The sequence below is a fragment of the Plectropomus leopardus genome, chromosome 16 (genome assembly GCF_026936395.1).
Source record: "Plectropomus leopardus strain MGB_pleo_1.0 chromosome 16, ASM2693639v1, whole genome shotgun sequence".
NCBI lineage: Eukaryota > Metazoa > Chordata > Actinopteri > Perciformes > Serranidae > Plectropomus > Plectropomus leopardus.
Window position 1 is genome coordinate 28,231,350 of NC_142191.1, and position 11,287 is coordinate 28,242,636.

General features: G+C 39.8%; 1 protein-coding gene across 1 annotated transcript in view; it reads right to left on the bottom strand.

Moving 5' to 3' along the window:
- The window catches only part of cdk19 (cyclin dependent kinase 19), a 62,872-nt gene extending 51,727 nt beyond the window's left edge, over positions 1–11,145 (bottom strand). The window contains exons 1-2 of the mRNA XM_042503503.2: positions 10,888–11,145; positions 4,559–4,634 (exon numbers count right to left, since the gene is read on the bottom strand). Coding sequence (XP_042359437.1) covers positions 4,559–4,634; positions 10,888–11,015 — 204 coding nt within the window. The 5' untranslated portion in view covers positions 11,016–11,145. The remainder of the gene's footprint in view (positions 1–4,558; positions 4,635–10,887) is intronic.
- Positions 11,146–11,287: the final 142 nt, after the last annotated feature.

Here is an 11,287-nt window from a genome sequence, read left to right on the forward strand (position 1 = left end):
CCATAGTTGTTGAATTGATTCAACTTCTCAAGGGCTTTTTCTAACCCCCCAGCAGCTCAGCCCGAGTACAGCTCTGTCATGCTGCACAGAGTAGCTGAATTTCAATATCTTTCATAAGGAGAACACTTAGCATTTCAGACACACTACGACATTTAACAGACCAATTTAGAACACGGGACACAGATTACTGTATTGCATAACTGGATTTTTTAACTTTGTAACCTAAGCCTATAAAGTGTCACAACCACTGACAAGTAGTTGGAGGCACACTGGGCTCTCCCTCACCAAACAATGAAACTCTGTGAGGCACGGTGTGTCTCTCTCACCTGACGTTGAAACTATTGGGGGTCAGAATCCCATCTCTCCCTCACCTGACAGTGAATCTGTGAAGCACACAGTCTCTCCCTCAACTGACAGTGAAGTACAAAGTACTTGCTAATGTATCTTGGGAAGCGATGTTAGTTCTCTTAAGAAAATTCTTTAAAACACTAGGAGGGGACTCTCTCCACATGTTATCTAATGTTTGATCAGCACTCCTCAGTTACTATGATGTGACTCTGACCTTTTCTACTGGTTGGCTGTAAATTAAAGCTGGTGGTTCAGGATTTTGTCTTTAGCTCATGCACTTCATATAGTGCATGCTTTCCATTACTGCCAATCATTTCCAAGATATACTGTTAGTGTTTCGGGTGATTTTTTATACTCTGGTGGAAATTAGCTTGCAGACTTTGAGCTTAAAACAAAATAGGCTTGAACATGCAAAATCACTGGTTTGCTCCTTGAAGATTATTCTCCCGTCACATTGACAGTCAACTGGAAGCTTTTACTCTCTTACTTTTAACAAGTTTCTGTTGGTTTTTTATTGTTCTTTTCTTTGTGGAAAATATCAAGCAAAGAAAAGCTCCCCACCACCACCAAAACCACCTCCACCACCCACAACATCCGCACACACTTCAGTAACATGAGTTAAGAAACTGCAGCTTATTGCTGGCAAAAAGAGGAACTGTGAATATGTGACATCTTGTCTGCTATTGAATGTACAACAAATGTTAATGTGCAGCTCGAGGTCATGGAAATATCTTATAAGTTAAACTACAGAGAGTTTGCTGAGTAATGTGGAGTGTTTGCACAGTGTCACTGCCGCTGTTTGCACCATATGGCCCATAGTGCCTCTCCAGATGAACATGTTCTACTGGAAACTGGAGACCTTTACATAAGAACCAAGCAGCCTGTCAGAGGGGCCACATTCTTTCTCTGGCAGATCGTCTCTGAGTGGCATGCTGACTTGCCCTGAGGCTGCACAGCCCCCACACAAATACTATATACCTACACTCAAGTGCTTCCTGGAAGCCATATCTTTCAGATAAGGGTGTACCTAATGTTGTTTTTTCATACTGGGCAGTTATGAAAAGAGCTGCAATACTCTCACAAAATTTGGCACCGGTATCATCAGTATCCAGCATTTAGTTTAAATAGTCATAATATGATTGGAGAAAACAATCACCTATTCTGCCTCAGGCTATGTCAAGGATTGATTTTAAAACTTCTTTTACAGCCATGTTAATCACCATGATGGGCTGAGAGACACTCGTCCCCTCGTCACATTAAATCCCCTAATGCAGAGGTCTAAAAGGGAGACATGGAGGGAGAGACAAGATGCAAAGATACTGTGTGAGGTTTAAGAGACGAAGAAGTGCTCTAAAACTACAGAGAAGATGGCTTTGGCAGCTGATTTGATGTCCTTACTAGCAGTTGCAGCTGTCACATGCAAATCATGGAGGACACCTTGCTCCTTTAAAACCCTTAATCTAAATAAACCTTTTTTCAAATAAAGTCCATATGGCCCTTTCACACATGTAGCACACAAAAGAAGATTGTCCATTTTAGACTTGTTCTCACCTATTGGAAATACCATAAAACTTCAAATATAAGCCTAGTCCCAATTAGGTGACGAGTCCCTTTTACTAGCCCAGTGTGGTTACACACATTGACAAATAAAGGCCTGTCTCAATAAGAGACTCGCTTACCATACAGTTTATTTTCTGTACAGAGAGGAAGAGGAACTGGCAGGCTTAATGTAACATCAGAATCTGCTTGAGAAAAATCATGATTTTAAGTTGTCTTTATCAAAGCAGTCAATGGGTACACTGCAATCAGGAGCTACTAATAGCTAATTTGCTTTCTTTACTTTTAGTGGTCCCATTTCACCAATTCACCAAATCCCCCTAAACCCCCAAATAAGGCAGGGTCTAAAGGTAGACTGGGGTGTTTGGGGGCCCAGTTGTCTCAATGTTGTCTTAAGGGGGTCACGAAGGTATCAAACCTTTGAAAAACTTTTCCCTTTAAGATTTTCTGCTCTGTTTTACATTTAGCGGGGGAATAGTGCACAAGCATCGAACGGCAAGATGTTTAAGTAGGGCTGGGCAATATATATCAATATTATATCTATATCGTGATGTGAGAGGAGATATCGCTTCAGATTTTGTTTATCATAATACTGGAAATGTTGTCTTTTTCTGGTTTTTAAAGGCTGAACCACAGTAAAGTGAAGTCATTTTCTGAACTCACCAGATTGTTCTAGCTTTTCTGCCTTTACCAATTTAGTCATTATATCCACAGTACTGATGATTATTTATTTGAAAATAGCACTGTTTATAAATATTTTTGTGAACGCATCAATAGTCGATATTGTTGCAGTATCAATATTGAGGTATTTGGTCAAATATTTCGTAATACTGGATTTTCTCAGTGTGTTAAAGATGCCCTATGGAGTTTTTAGTAAATTAACAAAGTATATTTATTCAGTGTTAGTCAAATGCATTGTTTGTGTTCTTTAGGCCTGACAAACGTGTGTTTTAATGTTGACTTGTTCCGTGTTAAATGTGTTGAGGACGAAAGAACTAAGACTGCCGCCATGGCTTTTTATATAAAAATGATGTGTGGTTAGTGAGACATGAGATTGGCATTAGTGTCTAAGAGGGGGCTCGCTGTATAAAAACGGTAAAGGACTGTTCAGACTTCAGTGGTTTCCAGGTAAATCCCAGTTGTGCCTTAATCCAAAAATAGAAGTAGAATAATTCCATTTTTTCAGAAAATTGTTCCTCGACTACAAAATGCTGCTACATTAATCAGACAAAGTAATGAAACCATTTCTCAGAGGGGAGAAGGAGTTCCTAATCATTATGTTATAATTCTAAAAGCTGAATCACCACATTAAAAGCAGGATTCTGAGAGCGGTATATTAAGAGGATAATTAAGTGTAAAGCTAAAGCTGTTTCTTTGTTTATTCACCAGCTTAATGTTCAATTAAATTAGAGCGCAGAGTATCCTGATCTACACAGCCACAGTGGGCAGACAGTCAATAGAGAGTTGAGCTATTAAGACTCCTTTATACAGTACTGGCAATTCAGCAAAAAATAATTTAAAGAAATAAGTTTATATACTTTCTTTCCGAAAATTGATACCACTTTCATGTCTGTACATTAAGTATTAGCTTGCATCATGGTGATGTTAGCCTAGCTTAGCCCTGGCATAAACACTGGATGCAGGAAACTAGCCTGGCACTGTCAAAGTAAAATACACCTACAGACAACTATAATTTGGACTTATTTATAAATTCATCTTTGTCTTACCCTCACACAAACAAAAAAAAGTGGTTTTGGATGAAGTTAGCAACACCACGACAAATTGGCATTTTTACATTTCTGCTGGTGGTAATAGTGACTGGTAAACATTTAAGAAATTTAAGTCATTGTGTTAGTCAGTGAGCTTTAAGCACATTTTCACCCTGGACATGACTAGGCCAGTTGTTTCACCTGTTTCAAGTCTTTACACGAAGCTAGGCTAACCATGACTTGACTCCAGCAATAGAGCCATTAACTGTGTAAAAATAGTGTACCTAGCCACCGTGACATCACCCATGGCTTGCGGACTTTCTTTGACTATTGCCATCTTAGATTTTTGGAGCCAAAAGAGACCAAATTTGTACAAAAGGGCAAAGCCAAATTGGAAGTTAGCTGCTAGTTTGGTTATCATGTTAAATTTACAGTCTACTGTTACCAGTAATAATGCTAATGCTAATGTTTGCTAGCAAAAAAACAGGTTTAAAACCATTAAAACAAAATGAACTCACCAGAAAACCTGAATATCCAACTTTTGTTTAGTACTATCAAATGATTAACATAACTTTTTTAGATGCCCAAATTGTAATTGGCTATAGAGACCAAAAAATGTTTTTTGTACCAGGCCATAAACATGTTTATTTCTGCTGTAAAGTTGGGCATTTTAACATGGGGGTCTGTGGGAATTCACTTGCTTTTGGAGCCTGCCTCAAGAGGCCATTAGAGGAACTGCAGTTTTTGACATTTCCTGCATTATCTTCTTATGCCCTGGTTGCTGCTTAGTCAACGCACAGATATAAATTAAATATCCATCTACTCATATCAATCTCAGAAAGTAAGCAAAGTAGAATATTTCACAAAGTGTTGAACTTTTCCTTTAAAACAAAACAGTTATCCAAGGCCTGACAAACACACAATAGAAAAAAGTTGCAACTTACAGCGATCTCCCTACAGGCAGACATTGATATTCCAGTGCCTTCTATTTGTTTCAGTGCGTACTCCTTCTCATCTTTCCTGTAGAGATGAAAAGAGAAAATGGGAGCAAGATTACTAGATGGCACAGATTTTCTTTATCAGTGGCCTTTTCAACATCAACCTCAAGTGCTCTGATGCTGCCCCTCCCGCAGGGTCTGGATCACTGCCCTGCATGAATTTCACCCCTGATGCAAAGACAGATGCTCAGGATTCAAACTACACACCAGCTTAGCTACAGCTTTCAGCTATGGCTGGTCCTTGTTTTTACATTCTGTCATTTGCCCTTGAAAATCACATTTGTGCGTGAAAACCAGTTACTAAGTGAAATATGAGATGGCATGGGTGGAGCATGATCAGCAGACAGATATTGATTATTTGAGATGAGCATTGTTCCAGCACATGAAATGCAACCTAGGCAGAGAACGGTACAGAATCGAGGGCTAAAAGTAACTATTTTATATCTAAAATAGTGTAAAGAGGAATGATTAAAATGTAAACACAATCTGTGGACAGCATCCAATAACAACTTAATTCAGTGGGAAGCCTGCAAAGATCAAACAGGTCCCAGTGGTGTTAAAATCAAACCCACTTCAGCCTAATTTGCACAGGAGATGGTCATGGATTAACTGCAGCTCTCAGGCACACATCTCTAATACTAATTGAGCTGCACAGATGCTCAGAAGAGCTCATAACATTTAATCTATTGGTTCGTAAACAAAATTTCCTCATATGAATTCAGTCAAATTCACATAATGAAATAGTTTATCCATTAATCCTCGATGCAAAAGCAGAGGAAAAAAATGATAAGAAAACCAGCTTCTCCACATAATCCTTGTGATAGTTCAACTGGTATTTTTCTGTTTGCAGCAGGTCTGCGCATGCTCTCTTAAGGCCTGACACATGAAGCCAACTTCAGGCTAGATTTACTGCAGACCAGTTGTATGTCTCCACCAAGCAGCCAAGTTCCAGTTCACATCCACGTCTGTCCAGAGTCATATGTAGCCATGACAGTAGACAACGTTTCAAGCACAGAAGATCGATAAAATCAGCATAGCTTCAAGGTGAATACCCAAGATTAATGTAACCAATTTAGTATCTACCCAAAAGTCTCCTCCTCTGTTCCTAAGTTATGGCGTTAGGTAATCGCCAGGAAAGAGTTGTTGCACGAATGAATTCTTGAATTATGGCCAAACATGTGGTTTGTTAGGTCAGTCTATCACTTCATCGTTGAGTCCAAGTGGTTTTTTTGTGCCAAATTTTGTGCTTGCTCTGTGGACAAACAGTCCAAATCCAAATTATGTTTTCTTTATACAACCGTTTATTTATTACCTAACAATTTAGCGCCCAACAAATCATCTAGTTTATGATCAGAAGCCTCATGATTAGGCCTTGTCATAATGTGAACTAAACGTTAAGTTTATGAGGATAGCCTTCGAAAACAAAAGTTACAGAGGTTAAGTTTGGGAAAAAAACAAGGTTGGGCATCATCACATAATATACTGAATGTGAAGTTGAATACTTCACATATTGACATGATGCTGTACCTTAAAATAACTCAAAGTTCACATAGTTTCACACTAGACACAAACACCAGTCTCCTGGGGAAAAGTTGTGAGTTTGTTTGACCAATCCACCACTATGACCAACCTCTTAAGTGGGCTTTCACTCTTTGTAATACTTATCCCGTCAGCCCATTGCAGTCTTCCCGATTACATGGGTTAAATACAAATTACTGGCTCATAATAATGTGGGTTAAATATGAATACTGTTGCATTACTTTTTGTAGGGATACATAAATAAACTGTGCATAAGAACATCCTGTACATTTGAGAAGCTCAAGCCAGAGAAAGTTAGGTTGTTGTTTTTTTTAATTAGTCAAAACTTTATTTATTACCAAAATAGTTGCTCGTTTATTTGTTGGCTCACTTACAAATCAATTAATCAACTAATTGTTTCAGGTTTTGAACACATCTCATAGACAACATTCAACAGACAGGAGATGACTGTTCACCATTCTCACAAAAAGAGATAAAAAAACAAACTATTTTCATGTCATTGTGAATCTGATTTATCACTCACCAATGTTGGAAATAATGTTTCATGTGGCACTGTAAAGTTTTGTGTTCACTGATTAACGAGTCTGAATGGCTAATCAGAGAACTCTGTCACTGACTCCCTCTGTTGCAAATTCAACATGCTGGAACAGCTGTTGAGAAATTCAACAGGGAAGGAAATGCCACAATATCTATAGCCGATGGTCAGCCACACACAGCCAAACAACACCCTGTGAGTAACTGTTGGCGTGGTTGGTCAGGGCCATTTACTGCGTACCTCTTTTGCTGGTTAGTGTGTGCCAGAAACGCCAGCACAGGCCTCTGCAGGGACGTCACTGCGGTTTGCATGCAGTCCCTTCATGTCTCTCTCAAAATTTGGAACACTGTGGTCTGCGGATGCACTGGTGACTGGCTCTTGGTGGGCACTAAGCAACGCCAGCACCATAAGCCTATGCTTAAAAAACCACCAGAGACAAGCAGCAATGCAAACGTCTAAACAAAGTTTACTTTGGACCTGGACAGACAACCCAACGCTCTGTGTATTATTATAGTACCCATAGTAGACCTACATAACACACATTTTCTGAACCTAACCTGACCCATAGGGACCCTAATTCATAAGATATCACACAAACCATTATATGAGGATACTTTGCAGTGGTGCTTTACCATCATGGCTCCTGCATATAAGTAGGTGTTACTTTCAAGTATTGAACAAACTCAGTATCAAGTAATACTGAAACTCCTGTCAAATGATATCTGCAGTCGATCTTTTTTGTACCCAGATCTGTGGTATTGTGAAGTTGAGCACAGTGTATTTGATGGTACTGGCAGGTAAGCATGCCGTGATGCCACCAAAGTGCAGTTATAATACATATTTGTGATATCTGGTGGCATTTTGTGCAACTGAATGCTTCCACTTAAATGACAGATATTGAATCTGTCATTTAATGAGCCAGTCGATCTGGTCTGAAAAAGAAAGCTGCATAATGAACAGCTAAGTTTCACTTTCACCGGGCCTGGAGTTCTGCTGCTCAGTCTGTGCCCAGAGTATGCTCTGCACTTTGCAATACATAAGCAAATGGTATATATATTCCAACTGTGCTCCTAATGATCGGTCTAGTTCCAAAAATATAAAATCAATATGTGGCAGCAAATGTTTTAATCGTGGCTGGCCACCACCAAATGAATGAATGAGTAGGAAACCCTGCTGTATGGCTTTAAGGGTACTGGTATTGCAATTTTTTTAAATATACCTAGACCTACAACATAGGCACAATTCCACATAGCATTCATATGAAGAGATTCCATCTACCTTTTTAAACACTGATACTACATCTTTACACCATGTCAGGGTCATACTTGTCCTTTTCCTGCCAGCTGAGACAAAGTGGCTAAAGCTGCATATTCCTTAAGCCGTAGGTGTGAAGCCAGCAAACATTAAAAAAGCATGCATGTGTGATAATTCATTTTCACACCTTTATGCACTAGGGACAAAAAGTGGTTTGCTGCCTTTCGGTTTTCACTTAAATAAGCCTTCCAGGTTACGTTCACTGGGAATATGTGATGGCCTCCATCCCTGGGGTCTCACTTATAGCCTCTGAGAATACAATCCAGGCTGCAGTGCAGCAACTCACTCTACATTCCACTTATAGTCGAATAGTTTATCTTTCTAGAGACAAAAAAAACCCCACAGTAATAAATTACACAAGCCGTATTGTATAGTGGTATTTAGGTGAAGCAATGTCGTTGTCAAGGCCACTGCTTTCACAACAAACACAAAATAAAAGCTTATCTCTGTGTGCAGTCGAAGTAAAGTTTTTATGTCGGAAGTGAATTCTGCTTTCCTTTTCAAACTTTCCAGGTATTTTATGGCGAAAAACTTTGCATAAAAGCATCTGCAAAATGCTTAGAGATCACATACAGTCACTTCATTTGGAACAAGTTGATCTCTTAATGGATTTTATGCACCAAATATCAATATCGATACTATTGACAAGCTTTTTTACAGCAGACATTTCAACTTGTCATGGTAGAAAAAGCACAGCTGTAGTTAATTTAAAACATGTACTCCATTGTTAATGTTATTAGTTGTAACCGTGTTTTACCTTCCTTAATAATACATCAGAATATATCATAAAACCATCAATGAATACCTACAGTATCCTGGGGGCAAAGCATGAAGGAGTAAAGCACCGTCACAGCTATTAGCTACTCCACATTCCTCTTGGGAAAGTATAACTGGATCTACAGGCAGTCTGATGATGCATTTAGACGAGCCATGAGGTTTTACTACAATGAGCGACAATAAAAAATGACACATTTACCCCCCCCTAAATCACCACTATCTATGCTTTACTGAATATTTAGTTATATTTCTTCTTTAATTTGTTCAGTATGTTGTAAGGAAGCCCTTATACTCTACATGCACTGTATCCAGTACAAAATCTATAATACCCCTGCAGGATGTCATTACCTCACAGCATTAAACAAGCTCTCAGGTATTACTGCCTGTGACCTGCCCTGTGTTAACCTTCTGACCCGCATCACATCTCCATTATCCCATGTTGTAGAGGCGAATACGATAAGACACCGCCTGCAGCCTTAACTCAGCTTTACAACTCTGTGAGTCAATGATGAATAGAAGAGAGGCTTGTCTAAGACAATCATGTTGCTTACTGTGCAATGCCAAAGATATGACAAATGCAAATGACATGTTTAGGGCTGAACCAATCCAACCTTTTCTCTCCTGGTAGAAAAAGTTCAATTCAGGCTATAGGGTGCTGCCAAGAACAAGTTTCTGTACTTCCGGTTCCCTCGTCTCAAACCCTATAAGTTTTTTCAGAATGGGATTTTGGTTAGATGACCTGAAAAGTGAGGTGTGTGGTTAACACAAGCATAAGAGGCTTCCACGCTTTGTATTACGACACTGAATATGTCAGTAAATACCCAACTCATCAATTTTGCAAGTTCAGGTGTCTTTAAAAAAGGTGATTGGAAACAAGTGGCTAAATAAGACAATAAAACATCAAGCTGAACACTTCTTTACTGCCTTGTTGCCACAGCCATGTTAAGTCAACCAGCCGTGGTGCAGTTTGTATCATAAACTTGAGTTTTTTTCCACAGAGCTTATTATTTGCAAAAATCCAGAATCCAATAGAAAAATCCCCTTGGCTACTTGGCAAGGGAACCAGGGTGACGCTAACTTCCACATCAGCCTACTGAGGAACATCATTCTTGGAGTACTCTACTGAATGATACTGAGTACTTTTATTATTACAATTTTATGGCAAAACTGACAAAGACTGGACGGGACTCGGTTGTGTCTCCAATACCTGATCCATGTAATGAGGTCATCATAGGCATGAAAACCAATCTAGAACGCGGGAATGGTGCATCAGCCTTACAAGTTTGTTTGACCAGCAACCAAAAAAACCTAACATGCACTTCCTAAGTAATAAAAGAAGAAAAAAAGCAACTCCTTGTGCACTGTCCTCCCTGAAAAGGCCACTACTTGCATTCAATATACCTTCCAAGCGGTCAGGTCAGACTGATTAACCCTATTTTGGGGCAAAATTCAGCATTAACTATATTCCATTAAAATACAACTATACTATCAATTGTAAGTGTCAACTGGGAATTTGCCAGTTGGCAACTTTAGCTACTAATAGTGACACTGTTGACGTAGTTGAGCAGAAATGTGAGAGCACATCTGTCCATCTTCCTGTTGCTGGTATATACATTGCATTCACATGCTTGACAGCGGCAGCGTAAAGATGTAAAACAGAATAGCAAACACATTACATGCGACTGAGTCTAAAAAAAGTTTGGCAGTGCTCAGTGTCACAAATGGGGGAGTAGCTTGGCCACGAAGAGACATGTCACTATCGCGTTGAATGACGATACCAGCAGCGCGTTTGAACACATAGGGGCTTAGCTGTCCTCACCGTAAAGACGACACTTGTCAAAAAATAAATAGCACCGCTGTTTTAGTGCGTTGTTTTGGGGGTGTGGGGAGGAGGAGGAGGGGGGAGGAGGGAAAGGAGGAGGGGTGGGGGGGACCGTTGGTGAGTGAGTGAGTGCGTTACATGAAAACAAAAACACAGAGACACGGGTTATCGCTTCGGGGAGGTTCAAATCTAACGCCCCGTTTAAAACACAACCAAGGTGTGTAGAGAAAATGCAGCCCACAGTCAGCTTCATGTCAGTATAAACAATAACGTTCACGGTTATCTTACCCGTCTTTGCGCTTAGCTTTATAAACGTGCCCGTAGGTGCCTCGACCCACTTTGCAACCTTCATATTCGAACAGATCTTCTACTCTCTCTCTCTCGGCCGCCAGCTTTGTTTTGAAGTCGTAATCCATTTTAACCCATAAATACGTCTTAATTTACAATAAAATAAAATATTAATTATTACATGCATTAATTAAATAATCTGGTCGTTTTATTCCCCCACCATTTCCTTGTTTGGGATTTTGGTCTGCTCCGCTTAATGTTCACTGGCTCGTTGACGTTTCTAATTGGCGCGCGGGGATCGCTGGGAAGCGTAGTTCTTCTGAGCAGGCGCCACGGCTCTCTAGCTCGACAGCGGAGACGTAGAAAACTACAACCCGCGTTTCTCGCTGCGGATTGTTGC